This window comes from Macrotis lagotis, chromosome 7, assembly GCF_037893015.1.
Source record: "Macrotis lagotis isolate mMagLag1 chromosome 7, bilby.v1.9.chrom.fasta, whole genome shotgun sequence".
Lineage (NCBI taxonomy): Eukaryota > Metazoa > Chordata > Mammalia > Peramelemorphia > Peramelidae > Macrotis > Macrotis lagotis.
The window spans coordinates 36,254,488-36,272,611 of record NC_133664.1 but is presented as its reverse complement, the minus strand read 5'-3'; the positions used below and the strand labels follow the sequence as shown (position 1 = coordinate 36,272,611).

Genomic DNA, 18,124 nt, shown 5'->3' with positions numbered 1-18,124 from the left:
CATCTATCTCCAACACATATTATTTGAAATAAGGCTCGGTTCTCTGTCCCTCAGGAGGTCCTCACTTTACCAAGGAGCGAACGTCCTAAATCACGTGGCCTTCATCTATGCCTACCTCAGCCTGTTGTGAGATCATGAGATGATCCACACTGCTTTGTAAACTAGCGAAAACTCATAAGATGTGAGCATTACCACTGCAGTAGGACTAGCTCTCCAAAACAACAACTTCTCCCAGAAAGGATAACAGAGAACTGCTATTCAATATTTTGGTCATTCACATTCTGGTGTGGATTAACTGAGAAGGTTACACTCCTGCAGAGGGAGCAAAGGGTACACCTGAAGAACGGTCGGATGATTTAAGAGGAGCTGGGGTATTTCCAGGGACAGGGGCAAGAGGGGAAGGGGGAAAGAGGGGAGAGGTCAGACCTTGGATTCAGAACCTTCCTAGCTCCAGAAGGCTGAGGATTAGTATTAAAAGCACTCAACAACCTTGTCCTGGGGAGTCTCCTCTATGTTTATGCTCCATTGCTCTTTAGGTCACGGAGCCTTTTTATAATTTTAGATGCCTTCATTCCTGGTTTCCTTTACTGGACAATGTGATTCCTAAGGGTAGGGCTAGGCTAGCACAGCAGAGAGCTCAGCACTGGGGAAGACAGATTTGGAGAAGACCTTTGAGATTGTCTAGTCTAACCCCTTCATTGGACAGAGAAGTAAACTGAGGCCCAAAGAGATTAAAGGATTGAGCCAAGATTTCACAGAATTTTAATTCAGGTCCTACATTTCCAAGTTAAGCTCCCTTCCTACTTTGGTGAGTTCTTAAAAAATATTTGTCTTTTGAGATGCCAAATTCATTGAATAGTCTTTTATCCTTTTCCTTTTATTCTAGCTATTTACTTCTTGGTAAAAATATTCTTAGAAATTTGACAATGTTTATTTAACATTACTAAATATGATGACAACACTAAAAAATACTTATTGAACTAATGAATGGCCAACTAAAATAGACTTCCAGAAAACAAAATCTGGAATTTAATTTCCTCTATCCTAGACAGTAAAGAAAGAAAAAGTTCAGCTATAGAGAAATCCTTCTAATTAAAAAAAAATCAGAACCAGTTAAATTCTAGATTTAAATTGCAAGAGATCTTTTTTTTAAGGTGTTTGCAAGACAAACGGGGTTAAGTGACTTGCCCAAGGCCACACAGGTAGGTAATTATTAAGTGTCTGAGGCTGAATTTGAACTCAGGTCCTCCTGACTTCAGGATGGGTGCTCTATCCACTGTACCACCTAGCTGCTCCAACAAGAGATCTTAAAGGAGCTTTATGTAGGTAGAAGAAAAGGACAAATTATTCATTCATTCTTCTATTAGGATTCTTGTCTTGGTATACGCACATTTCATGAAAGCCTGGCATTGTTTTCTTTTAAAACCAGAAATTCAGAGAGGCATAACTTTTGGAAGTAGCTCAACACAAGTATTTCTTTAGGAAAAGTATCCTTTTGATTTTTCAGGCAGGTTAATTAACTTGCTCAGCATCACTCAAAATTAAATTCCAAGAGTACTAAAATCTCTATTTGCAAAGGGAAACATAGTGCTATTGTAAAGGCCTGATAGCACTCCCCTACTTCTTATTCACTCTTTCAGCATTTTTACATCTTTATTGCTATGAGCTTTACTTATTTGTGTGTGTTAGTTGAAAAAGCAGATGAACATTTCATGGAAAAGACTGAACAGGTCCTACAAAGCCAACTCAAAGGCTTTCCTTGTAGAGTCAGCTTATAAATGGTTCCAAATGCAGTCATGTTTCTAGTGCCGACTAAGCTCCTTGGAGCAGCCAGCTCAAGTAGCTGTAAATACCCCATAATAAATCTGGGAGAATTTGTTTGATCTTTTTTGATCAAATGTGAAAAAGGCTATTTTTAAGAAATGTCTTCAACTATCCTATCATACTGCTGACTGAAAGACTGTTGAAGATTAGAGGAAAAATTGTAAAATTCAAAATAAATAAAATCTTTCTAAGAAAAAAATATATATACATACATACACACACAAAAAAGAAAGACTGTTGACTCTTTTGGTGATGTTTGCCCCCTAAATTTGAAAAAACTCAGTTTCTTATGAAAAGGCATCTATCCTGGACAAAGGACTAGGTTCTTTTACTCCTTTCCAAGAAATATAGCCTTCACCACAATACTTTTCTTGAAGCAGTTCATTTTGAGCCATGATATTTTTCTAAGTTCTGTGTTTCATACACAAGGACATGAAAGAAGTATTAATTAATGAAACCATGTGACTCATTCCTTGGTTATACCGGACGTCCAGGCTTGTGACCGGATACTTACAGATTCTTTTCGGCCCATTGTTTTGCTGTGAGAGCGGGACCTGGAGATGGTGCTAAAGAAAGAATCCTTCTTGGTAGCAGAGGAGGGTGGTGAGCCTGTGAACTCCCTTCCCCCGGGCAAGCTGTCAATGCTGGGAGATGAACTGATGTTCTTAGTGCTCTGTCCTAAAAGGGAAGACAGAGTAGCAAGAATGAATCACCAGAAATTCTGTCTGATTGACTGATGACAATAAGACTTACAGTACCGTGGACTCATGGGAAAACTTAACAGACATTAATATTATTGACATAAAGAAAGGATATGGGATATTAAAATGTACACAGTGCAAGGCCACAGTTTTAAAATTATATTTTCAAATATTAATTTAAAAAACCCTCATTGTATATATATATATATATATATATATGTATATACATACATACATATATATGCATATGGATAGATAGATGCATATATATGCAGATATATACACATGCACATACATATAGGTCTAGACACACACACACAGTTTTTCTGTGTATAGTTCTTGCATGTCCTAGTTCCCATCAACCCCAGACACTAAGGAGCACTTTGACCCCTTTACATTTTCAGAAGAGACTTGTTTGTATGATAGTATGAAAGGATCCTGCATGATGAAAATCAAGGCATGTTAAGTGGCCCACAGAGACAAGTGAAAATTCTAGGTCTTCCAGAAAGAGTTGCCTTACTTTTTGATCATTGCAAAGTAAAAAAGCTCTCTACCTCATCCCTTGGGGTCCTCCAGGCACAGGAGACTGCGCCAGAGGACAAGATAATCTTTTTTGGACTTTTCCTCATCGTCACACTTGCACCAGAAACAAGTGTAAGGGTAGGAAGGCTAGGCAGTGTCTAGGACAAATTTGACAGACAGACATATAGATGTGCAAAGGCAGGTAAGCATGTAAGTGCTCACGATGAGAATATAATAATAATTATGATAATCATGGACATTTTGCCAGGCACTGTGCTGAGTGCTTCACAATTGTTATCTCATTTGATCCTTCTGACAGCCCTGAGAGGCAAATGCTACTATCTCCTCTTTACAGTTGAGGAAACTGAGGCAAACAGGGGCTAAATAACTTGCCCAGGGTCACAAAGCTAGCAAGTGGCTCAGGTGGTTTTGGGAAAATCCCCTTGCCTACCCAATCTTGGGCCTTTCACTCACTCTAAGGGAAGTGGCGTGGCTGCTGAAAGAGACAGGTATTCCCACCATTACATTTGTACAAAGATAATGGCCTGTTCTGCCCCTTCTGCCATCTTTTAAAACTTCTCAGTATCTGCTTGGGAGCCTCCTCCTTGACCGTTTTGAAACCAAAGGTTCCATCTCATCCAATTCAGCTTTCTGTGAGGAAAGCTAGGCACTCTGTAACACCAGCTTATCCAAGAAAGGTCAGCACAAATAGCCTTCCTAAAATGGATAAATGGGCTGTGGAAAAACCATGTTGAAAACCAAAGGGGTCCCAACTATAAAAATGTTGTATAGCTTCACAACAAACTGCCAGCTATTTCCTGCATCTATTACTAAGACAAGCCTTCCTTTGGAAGAGCATCCTTATGAATTTTGATTGATATATTATTCAGTATTTCATTTAAGGAAAGTAAATGATCTCAAATGTTGATAACACAATATTTCCTTTTGAAAATTAAACAACAGCAATGCTGCTTACAGAAAACATCTCTTAATAATCCCTTTCTATCCTACAATCTTTCTTGTTTCCTATAACTCAAGAGCCATGGGAATATTTCCAGGTACAATGACCTGGACAATGACAGCTATGGGAAATATTTCTCAAACAAGGTTCATCTTTTACCTCATGCTATTTTTTTTATGCTGCTACCATCTCTTCTAGTCTGACTCCCAGAATTGTAAATGTGGATTTATCTTTAACCAATTTCCTTTACTCCCCTGCAGGCTATTATTGATTTCTACCAATTTGCCTTAAGAATTATTTTTCAAAATACTAAGTCAAGTTGGTGGCACAGTATATAGATCATTAGACTCGGAGTCAGGAAAACCACAGTATGAAACTTCTCTTAGATACTAGCTCTGTGATGTTGGTCAAGTCAATGAAACCATCTGTACCTCAGTTTCCTCATCTGTAGAAGGAAGATAACAGCACTAACCACTAACCATGGCTGTGAAGATAAAATGAAATATTTGTAAAGTGCTTTGCAAACTTCAAAGTGTCACATAAATGCTATTATTAATATTCTTTTTATTAATTTTTTCTTACTCAACTGATGCCTGGTGCACTCTAACAGGCTTCTAGGTATTCTCCTACTCACAAGCTATATTGAAGCTGTTTTGCACTAGTATCTTAATTCCTTCTCCCTCTCCCAGAATGAATAGGATTGTTCCATGAAATTACGTAAGGTTATTGATGGTGCAGCATTTGAAGTCAGTCATTCAGTCACCAAGCAATGCTGAAGCTCTTCCTATGTGTGAGGCTGGAATACAAAGAAAGCCTTGGAGAGGCTCCCTATCTAATGGGGAGGCAGCGTGCCAATAACAACATACACACGCTAGACACATAGAAAAAGGCCATCTCAAAGAGAATGGGGTGAAGGGCAAGACTAGGACAGACCTGCCAGATAGAGGGTAAAGCCAGCAGCAGGCCCACAGGAGGCCATGGAAAAAGGATGGAACCAGGGTAGCTGGATGACAGCATGTGGAGGAGAAGAATGAGAATGCCAGAAAAGTGGGAAAGGGATGCATTATAAGAAGTCATCATAGGGCAAAAAGAACACTGTGCGGTTGATCCTGGAAAGAGCCACTGGAGATGACTGAGTAGGGATGACGCGGTCAGATGTGGGTCATAAGAAACTCATTTAGGTAGCCAAGTTGAGGATGGGCAGGAGAGAGGACATGACTGAGGTTGGGAGGTTGCTTTAATAACTGTCCAGGTGAGGAAGAGGACTACACTGGGGTGACCACTGGAGGAGGGGGAAGATGGGGATGGATGCCCTAGACGGGGTAGCATGGACCACCTTCAACAACAATAGGAGATTTGGGAACAGATGCTGATGGGGCATCCAGGCATCCAGATGGAGACACATAGAGCTAGATCTTTAACTATGAATGTGTGTATCAGACATATAAAGAGACAAGCATATACTTACAGATATATCTATGAATATGTCCATAAACAATATTTGTCTGTATATCTATATAGGTATTTATCTGGGAATCTGCTGCAGAGCAATGATAAGAAGAGAGGAAGTTAGAGAAGAAAAGAGGAAGAGTGGGAGGCTCTACCTTCAATCTTGAAAAGCTGGAGAACCACAGATCAGCCTTAAGAACCATGAAGGGAGGAGAAAGAAAGGGGCCAGATCAGGCTGCCATCACCTCTCCTCCTTGACTGGTATCTGGTGCATCCCCCTACCTGAATTTAAGTCACCTGAAGAGAAGGGCTTTGCACCCTCAGCCCCCAGCAGAGAGACTGACACTTGGAGCTCAACAGATGCCTGTCCTGGGGCAGCTAGGTGGTGCAGTGGATAGAGCACCGCCCTGGAGTAAGGAGGACCCTAGTCCAAATCTGACCTCAGACACTTAATGATTACCTAGCTGTGTGGCCTTGGGCAAGCCACTTAACCCCACTGCCTAGCAAAAGCCTAAAAAAACCCAAACAAACAGATGCCAGTCCCTTATCCAATTGGCCCTGCTTTGATTTCCTCTTTGTAAGAGTGTTTTCTCTGTGACTTATGCCTCTGGACTGGGGAGGTTCTCTGTGTCTTGCCCTTGTGTTTTATCACCCCTCCTGGAATGGGAAGCAATCCCTTCGCAGGTGTGGCCAGACTTGCTCCACAAGAGAACTTCTGGCTCTAGAGCTCGGTAGACAGATGTCAGAATCTCCATCCTCAAATTTCCTTTTAGAAGTCTCATCTCCCTGCTTCTCCGAAGCCCGAGAGACCCTCGATGACTGCTCCCATCAGTCTGAGACTTCCAAGCAGCTATCTCCGAAGGCAATGAACCTCCTTCCATCACCTGGCTCCACTTTCCCAAGGACTCCACACAAGATTCCCGCTTCTCCAGTGTCACGAACCTCCCACACTGACCCCTCGAGCTTAGCCCACCCTCCTCCTGGCTGCATTGGGAAGGAGCCCCTCTCCCATGGTCTGCCACTTGGCAGAAGAGGAAACTGAGGCCCAGTTTGGCAAACAACTTGCTTAAGGTCACACGGCAGCTTATTGTGTTAATGATTAGACCAGAGGCCAGGTCTTGACTCTTGATGGTCTTTCCATGAAAGTACACTATGCCAAGTACATTCAAAACTTCGCCTGCTAACTAGAAACAACAACCAGCGACTTCGTCCCCAACGCATCTGAAGCAGCATTCATGATAGAAACAGTCAAGTGTGCTGTCTAGTCCTTGGCTGTATTGTGTGTGCTAAACTAGTTCCTCACCTGTAAAACATTTGTCCTGTCTGCCCCTCTGGGAAGTCTTGGAGATCAAAAAGGTAAACCATTTCTCACCTGCAGACATGGCTGTCCTAAGGACATAGGCCCGTAACAATAACTGCTTTCTAATACTCAGGAGGGTTTGTGAACTGGTCCTCTCCTCTTTGTGCTCGGCCATTTACTGCCTCTTCCCCTTTGGATTCTGGCTCCCTGAGCCAGATTGTTTCTGTACCAGCATCCAGGAGGGGCTTAATCAAAGCCTCTGCACCCACTGAATCTTGTCTTCTTAAGAGTCATCCCCTTCCCCTGCTTACTGAATTTAACTGACCCTCGTGTTTCTGTTAGTCTCCAGGTCCCTTACCTAAAGTAATCCTTCTCCCCTCTCCTCACTTCAGTCAAACTTCTGTGTTCCCCAAAACAATCTAGAATGGGACGCAAATCAAACCAAGTCTGCCCCTGTCACAACTGTCTCCAAGAATTTGGTTTTCTCTTTTTTTCTGGGATAAAATACAAACTTTTCAGCCTGACTTTTTTTTTTTAAGGATTTTACGAGGCAAATGGGGTTAAGTGGTTTGCTCAAGGCCACACAGCTAGGGAGTTATTAAGTGTCTGAGGCCAGATTTGAACTTAGGTCCTCCTGACTCCAGGGCCGGTGCTCTATCCACTGCGCCACCTAGCCGCCCCAATTCTAATTTTGCAGTGATCTGTTTTCTTGAGTAAGGTTTTTATCTCATGTGCCAAGTTGTTAATTCCTTTTGTTGCTTTCCCCCCCATTTTTCCTATAACACTCTCATTTCATTTCATTTGCAAAAATGGTTTAAATGCCAAGCTTTTTCAACTCTTCCCTCACATTTGAATCTATAGTCTTTTAATTAGGTATGCTTGGAAGCCTTCTATTTCATTAAAGGTCTATTCTACCCTATTCTCCCTACCCTCTACCCCCTCAGAGGGATCATATTCAGTTTTGTTGGGATGCTATTTTTGTCTATAAGCCTATAGCTTTTATCTTCTGGAATACTGCATTCCAAGTTCCCTGGGTTTTTGACTATTTTCTGGAGAAATGGATTTATGGGATTAATGATCTTCTAAGCAATATATTACTAGCTCTTACTTCCCAGAAGACATGTTAGGAAACAAGTATTCAGACATTGGTGGGGAGGGCTGGGGGAGGGAGAGAAGGCTGAGTCTAGATATATTCTCACTGTTGTTGTTTATACAGTAAATCCTTGGGATACAGAGACCATTTCAGTGATTCTTGTCTGAAAGGCAGGGTGGCAAAGTGGACAGAGTTCTAGACTTGAAGTCAGGAGGATTTGGTCTTTCAAGACTGATGCTAAAAGGATCCAAAGGAAAGCCTTAAACTTGGCTGGCAAAACTCTCAAGAGCTCCTTACAATGGTTTGGGAAATCTTGAACATTCTGAAGGACTGACTGACTGACTCATTTGTTTAAGAGAAGGGCATTATGAAGGCAAGCTTGTCCATGGTTACCCCCTAACAACTAGAAACAAGGACTAACATTTAGGATTTTTGACTCTTAAGTCATATCTAGTATACATTGAAAGAAAGCTACTACATGAGTCCATGAATGTGGCCATGAGATTTGAAGAAACATTAATATAAAAAATTTACTAGTATCTAGGTTATATATTATTTGAACCAAATGTGCAAAAGAATGTAATGACTAACATTCATTAACTCAAGTTATAAAGACTGAACTTCAAATTTTGGAGACTAAAGAACTAAACCATTTCGTTAGAGCAAACAGGGAATCAACTTACAAATTATTTTTATATTTAGTTGGTTACAAATTATCATTAAACAGGTAGGCCTACAAATGAAGCAAGGGGTAACATCTACCACTGACCTAGACCGAGGAAGTCCATCAAATACATCTATTCCCTCCAAGGAGCAGCTTGGCCAAAAATTTTGAAGGAAAAATCTCCTCCCCATCAAGTATTTAATAGTTTTTCCAACTCTAAAAATGTGCAGTAAAAATTTCAGCTGTTCCTTTGCTGTTCCTGAGGGGTCCTGCTGGGTCCTTATCAAGAGATGTTCACGCTGCATTATCCCCCATGGAAGGCTCCCACTGCCCACCACCACCAACTCTTGGGAGACTATGGAGGCTTTCCAAGTTGAGAGTCTCCAGTCTTATAGATGCAATTCAGCAGGAGTCCTTTTCTGATACCACGTACGGTCTCTTGTTTTCTTTTACTTCTTTACGTAAGAGACTTTGCAGGGGACAAAGTGGGGGCCTGGACAGGTAGGAGAGGGCTAGCTAGTGTGTGTGTGTGTGTGTGTGTGTATGTATGTTTGAGTGAGACATGGTCAGACCTGCGCTTTAGGAAAACCACTGCAGTGACTGACTAGCGAATGGATTGGAGTGGGGAGACAGCTGAGGCAGGCAGAATCCCCCCTCCCCTCCAGTAACCATTGCAATAATTCAGATGTTAGCTGATGAGGGTCCACACCCAGGGGAGGGGCAGTGGGGGCATATTGGAGAAATATTGCAAAGGTGAAACCACAGGCCCAGGCAACAGATTGGACATGGCGGAGAGGGGAGCAGGATGAGAGGAGTCCAGGATGAATCAAACCTCATGGGAGGATGTGTTGTCCTCGTTCAGTTTTGGACATATTTCATTGGTCTACTGGACCACCAGTTGGAAACATCTGAGAGACTGCTGGAGAAGTAAGATTGGAGGTCAACAAAGAGGTTGGGGCAGCATATGGAGATTGGAGAATCATCCACACAAAGATGGTCATTGAATTAATGGGAACAAATGAGATCACCCAGTGAAGCAATAAAGAGGGAGAAGAGAAGGCCAGGGCAGACCCTGTGGGACACCTATGGTTAGAGAACATGAGCTGAATGAGGGGTCAGCCAGGAAGACTAAGAAGGAGAAAGGGGGCCCTGAAAGACTAGAGAGAGAGAATATCCAGGAGGGGAGGGGGATCAATAGTGTCAGAAGCTACAGAGAGGTCAAGGAGACTGAGGACTGAGAAAAGGACGTTGGGAGAGGCAACTCAGACCACCAGTAAGGAACTCTAGAAAGAACTGTTTCAGTGGAATGCTCAAGTCAGAAGCTTTAAACACAAGTCATTATCTTTTCCCCCAAACCTCCACTTCTTCCCAATATCCTTATTGATGGTCATGGGGACCACCATTCTCCCAGTCACCCAGCTCCCACCTTGGTATCATCCTCAACCCTTCGTCATTCTGATCCTCCCCCTTTAACCTCCAGGGCACGCCCCTGCCCCCACCCAGGTTCAGGTCCACTGGACTACCTGGTTCAAGTCTTTCCCCTCTCAGTCTGTCCTCCACTCAACATTGCAGTGACTTTTTCAGAGCATAGCTCTGCCTCCACCAACCATCCTCCCCTCAACAAGGTCCAGGCATTCCCACTTAGCTCGGGATGGCTCTGCCCTTCCGGGGCTGCCGCCGTGTTCCCAGCTCCCCAGCTTCCTCGAGACTTGGCTCAAATCCCACTCTCTGCAGGAGGCTTCTTTGGGTTTTCTCAACAGATCTTACATCCCAGTCTTCCCCTCTGATACTGCATTCCATCTGATCTTGCATATACTGAGAATATACTTCATTATTTACAGGTTTCCTCTCCTATAAGAGCATGAGCTCCTTAAGGGCAAGGACCGTGCTATCCTTTGATTCTCAGAGCTTAGCAGGGAGCTGGTTACTTAATGAGAGCTAGCTTAACTAATGCTTCTTAACAACACATTCAATGTATAAAGAAGAGATCTTCAAATCCAGAGAGAGCACAACAGAAAAAAGAAGCACCCCCAAATTTTTCCTAGATCAGTTATACTGTATTAGCTCACCTCCCTATCACAACCCATCCTCTCTTACTTTCTATCAAAGATCCACAATCAGCAGTCCATAGCTCATTTAAAGAAAATCTTCTCCATTACATTCCTCATAATATAACACATTTTACTTCAAATCCATTATATGTCATATAAAATCCATTTTATATGTATCCTGGGTTTAAGCCTGTAGCCTTTTGCTTAAGAATTTCCTAATTGTTGGAAAGAAAGATGCTTGGTTTGATAGCCTTAAAGAAAAAAGACAGTTCATTTTTGTCTTCAGAAATTCTGGGATTCTATGTGTCTCTCTTTCCAAGGAGGAAAGATGACTCTCTCTCTTTCTCTCTTCTTCATAGCTTTTGCACCAATTCCATCCCTCATAGGACCACACATGATTGTGTTATTGCTATCACTACCCGTTAGGAGAGACTTATGCAAAATGCTCCAGGCTTGAAGCCATAGAGCGTTTCAAAAATCTTAGTGATGGTTTAAGCTACTGAAGACTTCTGGGACATCCTGTAGAATATTAAATTTAAAATTAAAAAAGATACAGTAACTACTTAGAAATAAAAACCTTTCATCTAAAACAAGTCTGTTCCAAATCCAGAAGTCAAAAATAGACATAAATTAGAAGCATGGTCTATTAAAAATATAAAGGGCAATGCAATGTGGTACAGTAGAAAGAGTTTGGAGTCAGAACATCTAGGTTGTAATCCTTAGTCCTGCTACATGAGCAAGGCATTCAAACTTTCAGACCTCAGTTTCCTTGACTGGTTGGTTTAGAAGAGGCCTGTTCTGGCTCTAAATACATGTTACTATGGACTGTCACCCACTTGCTATTTGACCTCCCTTACTCTCAGTTTATCTGTCTCTAAAATAAAGAAATTAACCCAGATGGTTGCCAGGGTTCCTTATAGCTCTGGTTTTCTATCATTCTCAGACAGAAAGAGTTGAATTTAATTTAGATAAATCTAAAGTTTAAAAATCAGCTGTGTGACACTGATGCATGGTTATCCCTAAGGGATGAAAAACTTATAGCATAGTCAACTTTTGACTCGTGGGGCCCTGGCCTCTTCTCCAGTCTTCTGCCTGTTTCTACTCTGATCAAAAACTCTATCAAAGGGCATAGAAGGTAAGAGTCAAATCTCCCCATTCTCCTAATTGTTAGTCCCTATGTTGGAGCAAATAAGTGAAGGGGTGACCACACAAGAATTTAAATTTTCCAAAGAACAATATACTGTCTTTGTCTGTTTATTATATCTGTTTAGATACAAGTGATCTTCAAAAGACTGCAGTCTAAAGACATGCTCCTAAGTCAGCTTTTAGATCTCAAAATTCATTTCCCAGAGAAATATTAAAAATGATGGAATCAGCCCACAAAATTAAATTTAATCCATAACATAGATTCATATTGTCCTACTATGACATGCACGGTAGATTTGTCTGTCTGTCCCTTTCTGGAAAGTAAAGCTATGATTTGGGTCCAGAAATGAATAAGAGAGGAAGACTGAGCTTAGAAAACATTTGGCAAAATATTCAGTGCTTCAAAGATGTTGACCTCATCTTTGGAACACTGATGTTTTCCTGGATAGGTAAAAATCATGGAGTACCTTTAAAGAAGCAAAGCCTCAGGGGCAGCTAGGTGGTACAGTGGACAGAGCACTGGCCCTGGAGTCAGGAGGACCTAAGTTCAAATACAGCCTCAGTATTAAGTATTAAGTGTTAATACTTAGCTATGTGACCTTGGGCAAGTCACTTAACCCCACTCTTTGCCAAAAGAAAAAAAAACCCCAAAGAAAAACAATACAACAAAAGAAAAACAAAACACAAGAATGAAAACTGCAGGAGAGGTGAAAGGCAACACAGCCTGGGTCTAAGGGCTCTAAGAAGACAGAAGTTTTGGTTGCTTTTTGCTAAGGATCACAGGTAGCAAAAATGGCATGGAAGGTAGAAGTCATGATTTGTATGACTAGAAATTCATGTGGCTTTGGCACATACTGAGAGTGAAGAAGAGAAGATATATTTCTGCATTTACAAATGCCAAAAGGCCCAGGAGAGGCCCCTGGGATACTGTGTAGGCCAAGAACGGCAGAGGACAAAGGCAGATGGACTGGAGTTGGCCCTGCAGGAGGGGGACCCATGTGGTTGAATTCACTGTCAATGTATTGGAGAAAGGGTCTGGAGCACAGGCATGCTCTGATGAGCTAACTCTCCCTGAATGCAGGGTTCCCTCAGGACAGAGAGCTGAAAGCAGTCATCTAGTTGCCAGATATGTCATCTTCCCTGATGACTTCTGTGGGATGAAGGTTCAAGGTGGTCTTCTGGGGCTAAAGTTGGAAGATGCAGGGGCTAGGGATCTTTGGGGTGAGATGTAAGGATGAGGGCTGAGGCTAAGGGGAGGTGCTGCCTTCCTGCACAGCTGCCTTATCCGTCACACCCTGTCTTCCCTTTGGATGAGAGGAAAGTTCTGGAATGGACTTTCCCTCCTCTGTTACTAATGGTTGTAGGTATTGAAATATGCCAAGAAGAGGAGATTAGGTTGTTGATGGGAGAGGGCTTTCCTTCTGTTCATTGCTCATTAGAGGAGAAAACCAGAGGGATGGGTGGGAGGTGTTGCAGATAATGGATGGGGCGGAACCTGACACAAAATCAGGAATTGTTGTTCCCTTGTTTCAGTCCTGTCTGACTCTTTGTGACCCCATTTGAAGTTTTCTTGGCAGAGATCCTAGAGTGGCATGCGATTTCCTTCTCCAGCTCATTTTACAGATGAGGAGATTGAGGCAGACAGGGTAAAGTGACTTGCCCAGGGTCATGGAGCAACTGAGTGTCTGAGGCCAGATTTGAACCCAGGAAGAAGTCGTTCTCTACACTGTAGCATCCAGCTGCATTTAAATTCTACCTCAGACGTTGAATAGTTTTAAGTTTTCCCATCTATCAAATGGGAATCGCAATACTTCCACTTTCTACATCCCAGAATGATTGAGGAAAGCATTATTTAGGAGTCATTATTACTGCTGTGGAAGAAGGAATCCCCCGATACTGGGAAGTGACAGAAGGAAGGAAGCTCCTACCAGGGTGAACATTTGGACATCGAGGACCCACAAAGGCAGTCCATTCTTTGTACAAGAGGGACTTGGATCAGTTGTGACTGTAGTTTCCCTATCACTGACGGCTCAACTATGGTTAGGTAATTGCAATCCATGACTTAACGGCATTTATAAGCATCTGAAGTTAATGAAGGAAAAATTCAATAAACATTTCTATTTATATCTTTGTGTTGTGTTTGATCTCCCTAGACTCAAAAACAGCTTAGAATTCATTAGAAGGGTCTTGTAATCCACCCCTTCCCTAGCTGCCTCCATTTCAAAGATATTATAATGAAACCTAGAGTGATTTTAAAATATCTGTACAATTTACAGTTCCATGAGAGGTGCTGTTGCTGAGTTATGTTGTGAATAAGTTCTTAACTAAACTCTTTTTAAAGAATGCAAATGTCCCTTCTTTCTCTTAGAAAGCACTGACAAGTTAGTAAAAAAGCTCTTTATTTTCCATTATATCACCATTAGTCACTGCATTATGGTGGTTTGTCACAGTTACGTCCTAATTCTTTGATAAAAATTGTAATAGAAAGGCCCACATTGACTATTTATTTCCCAGGCAGGCAGGAAAGGCTTTTGAAGTAGAAGTAACATGCTGTTCATCACAGCACATGGATGCTGAAATTTAGTCCATCTTAAGCCAAGACTGTCACAGCACACGTAAGGGAAAGAGCACCTTAATCTAGGTAGTCACACAAAGGCAAGTGTGAAAACACCAGGTGGATCAGATTTCTGCGACAGAAGAAACTAGTGGTCAATAGAGCCAGCCCCATGCCAGACTGATCATCACCTGGGTAGGATGCCATGGGAAGGCCCTATTTGTTCAGATCGACAGTGCCACTTAGTGGCTGGACAGCGACAGTGACTTGGGAGCCTCCAAATGGAAAATAAAGGATGGCAAAAATGAGGTTCTTGGAGAACACAATGATAATGCTGCAGGCAAACAGATAGGCTATGTCACCATAGTAACTGTACCTTGGAGGTCAGTTAGAGTCTGGACAGGAACAGAAACCTGAGCATCGCTTCCTGTAACTACATCTCCTGGATTTCATAAGAAAAAATAATTAGATTTCAGACAGAAAAGTCACTGAATGAAATTTTCTCTCCCTCTTAAATAGTAAAAGACTTTTTCATTCTATCCAAGTATTTTACTCTGTGCATTTCATTTTTTCTTTAGGTCTTTCAAAATGCTTCCCCCAACAAAAAACAAACAAATCCCCAAAACAAAAACTATTATCAAAGTTTTATATTCACCTTAGAAAAAGCTTACTTTTATTTATAATAATGTTCTTTATATTTATTAATAAGCAGGCATACTTTTGGAAAAGAAAATTGTCACATCAGAAATCATTTATCTTTAAGTAGACTCAAGTGCTCTCAGGTACTAGACAAAAGTGTTTTTAAAACAGCACATAAATCAAGTGTACATTTTTAATTGCAAATTAAGACATTAAAAGATCTGATGAGCTACCATACATATCTGAGAAATATCAATGTGCCAAAATACCTACAGGATGGCACTGTCTTGAAATCATGGGTATTTTAGGTGAGACTTTCCTTACAATCTTTCCTTTCAAGGAAAGAAATCTTCAAGGCCAAGAAGGACAAGGGAAGACAGAAGAGTGTGGTGACTTGAGGAAAGGGGACCTTTCTTCTAGAAGCCCCTCCTTCCACTCCCAAATCCTGTGAAATATTCAGAACCCAAGCTGATTTAGAAAGGAGGGCTACTGAGGGCTACTTTTTGCTCCCTGGTAAGTGAGAGTTGTTTTCTTGATGATTAACTCATCATTCAGCAGAATCAATTTAATATCAGTAGCCTGTTTTCCCACATAGAAAATGATCCAAACTCCTATGTTGCTTCATGATTAACTGGTGCATATAAAAGCCATGATACCCAGTCTTTTAAACCGGTATCACACCCACACAAAGACTGCATAGGATTAATAGGTTCAGTAGTTCCCCCCCCTTTGGTATTTATAAAATAGTGAAAAATCCATTTCTGAATTAAATGCCAGCCCCATGGTGTCCTGGACAGTTGCTTAAGCTATGATTTGCAACGTGATCAGCTCATTTAGAATTTGCTGGGTTGTAATTACATTCCCACAGATCAATTAATAGCATCGCCTTTTATATTCCTCCCACAATTGAAATAAAGTAAAACATCTGCCCGACAGGAGTTCAGAAAATAACAAAAGCAAGGAGGAGTTTGTAGACTATAAAATAGTCGTTCATTGACACAAGAAAATCCCTCATTTCTCTTCCACAGTTGACTTTCAATGATCTGCTTTCATCTGTGTCATCTGCTCTGTCAATACCTGTGGAGGCTTTGAAATCCTGGTCTTGCCATCCCCAGCCTCTCTGCCCCCCGGGTCACCTCTTCTTTCTGTCTTGGTATGGGGGGCAGGGAATACAAGCTAATTTTATTCTCCCCCAGAGTCCCACATAAACAGGGAGGCAAATCTGTTGTCCCCTGAACCACAGAGTGTCTTCCAAATCAATCAGAAATTACTTTTGGATTAGCCATAATACTGTTCTTCTCTATCAGCATGAATAATCAAGAAGTGGAATATGTTATGAAAACCATCTAAGCATTTTTATCTTTGTAAACAACAATTTTTCAAAACTTGTGAATTTTCCAGCAGAGTACGCTAAAAAAGATATTACATTTTTCCCCCCTCAAAGGCACTGTGGTGTATGACTGATTACTGCTTCCACAGATAGCTGGGAGATAATTTAAAATCATGTCCCTAATACTAGGTCTCCTAACAGGCTGACTACTGTGCTGTTCAGCAGCCTGGCTGAGAGCATTTCAAATTCATCAATGAGGCAAGAGAGTTGGGCAGACTTGGGAGATCCAGAAAGTCTAGCAAGACATTCTGCTGCCCTCCTGGGTCCTCCGAAGCCTCCCGATTCAGCGCCCCCTTCCACCAGAGAGAAGCCTGGGGCCCCCAAGGGCACAGAGCCCCCTCGGAGGTCAGGGAAGGAAGCCGGCTCCTCTCTTCTCCAGCTCTTCTCCCCACTTCGGGGTAGGAGAGGTTTACTCTCAGGACCATTCACCCACACAGCTGTGCTAGGTTTCCTATTTTTAAAAAGTCTAAGTGCTCCTCCAGGGAAGAACGGGGTGTACAGATGGTGGGCACCAGGCCACCACTCTTAGTGCAGCGACTCCGTCAGGGCCAGCTGGGTCTCTGGGCACCTCCCTTTCCTCTTGGGGCCTCAGTTTCCCTCTATGTAAAACTAGAGCCCGCACTAGATAATCTCCTTGATTCCAGTCATTATGATTCTGTAAAAACATGAAGCGTTCCTAGAGACGCCCGTTTTCCTTCAGCACAGGGATGGCTTACAAAATACCCCCGCTATCCTTGGGTTCCAAATACTTTTCTTAAGTGTTCTGTTGTCTTCTTCTGACTGGGGACCGAGTTTTTATCGATTGTTCCATCTCCTCGCACTTCCTCTCTCACTCAGTGGTATTAATACTTGACATTTCCTTAGAGACACAACTTTATTCTGCTAGTCATTTGGCTTGGTTCCTCAGAAAATTTAAAATATAGTACTTAGAGACTCTCTGACTCATTTGCCTGCCATCAGTTAGAATTACTACTGACTATAGCTTGTTATCAAAGCAATATTGAAATTATATTTGTTCAGAACAATAAAACAGTACAATTAAGAAATATATAAAATAACATTCATTTCCATTCTGGAAGTGGGCATGTCTCCTGGCATTAAAATACATTTACAATATGCTAATGATCTTAAGTCTCCCTTTCTTTAAATCATGTGTGACAGCTCTGCATTAATAAATAAGAAATATAATTTAAAGCAGTTATTTTTATGCAAGGTAAACTGACTACTTTAATAAAAATTAAGACACTAATTATATAATGACTAACACCTAATAGAGGCAAGATGTGAAGAGAGCAAAGGCAGAAGGAAACCGGCACTGGGAAGGAATGCTCTTGTGTCTGTGTGCATGGGGTCGAGAGGGGGTGGGGGCTTCCATGTGTACAATAACACCTCATTTAGCCAGAATTCTTAGGGACGAGTGAATTTTCTGGACATATGATGCTTCTCTCTCAATGCAGGAGTTCCAAAGGCTGAATCATCCTGCTGCCATATTTGCCCTCTCTTGATTCCTCAGGATCATATTGATGACCACTCTCCTCACATGAACCTTGCATGATGTGGAGCCTGCATGATGTGGAACCCCTGCATGACATGGAGCCCCTGCATGACGTGGAACCCCTGCATGACGTGGAGCCTGCATGACATGGACACAGATGACTCAGCTTTTGAGCTCATCTCCCTGTCTCCTGCTTCACAAGTGAGTTCCCCACATTGCCACCCTTTACCATGGTCAGTGCACCTGCCTTTCTAAATTATTGTGCCTCTTTCAACCACTAAGAAAGGTAGGGAGGAAGAAATACACCATTCTACCCATTTTATGGATGAGGTGTT

General features: G+C 41.9%; 1 protein-coding gene across 1 annotated transcript in view; it reads right to left on the bottom strand.

Moving 5' to 3' along the window:
- TBC1D5 (TBC1 domain family member 5) overlaps window positions 1-18,124 on the bottom strand; it is a 577,752-nt gene that overhangs the window by 48,241 nt on the left and 511,387 nt on the right. The window contains exons 22-23 of the mRNA XM_074195734.1: window positions 14,642-14,707; window positions 2,339-2,502 (exon numbers count right to left, since the gene is read on the bottom strand). Of these exons, the coding sequence (XP_074051835.1) occupies window positions 2,339-2,502; window positions 14,642-14,707 (230 nt within the window). The remainder of the gene's footprint in view (window positions 1-2,338; window positions 2,503-14,641; window positions 14,708-18,124) is intronic.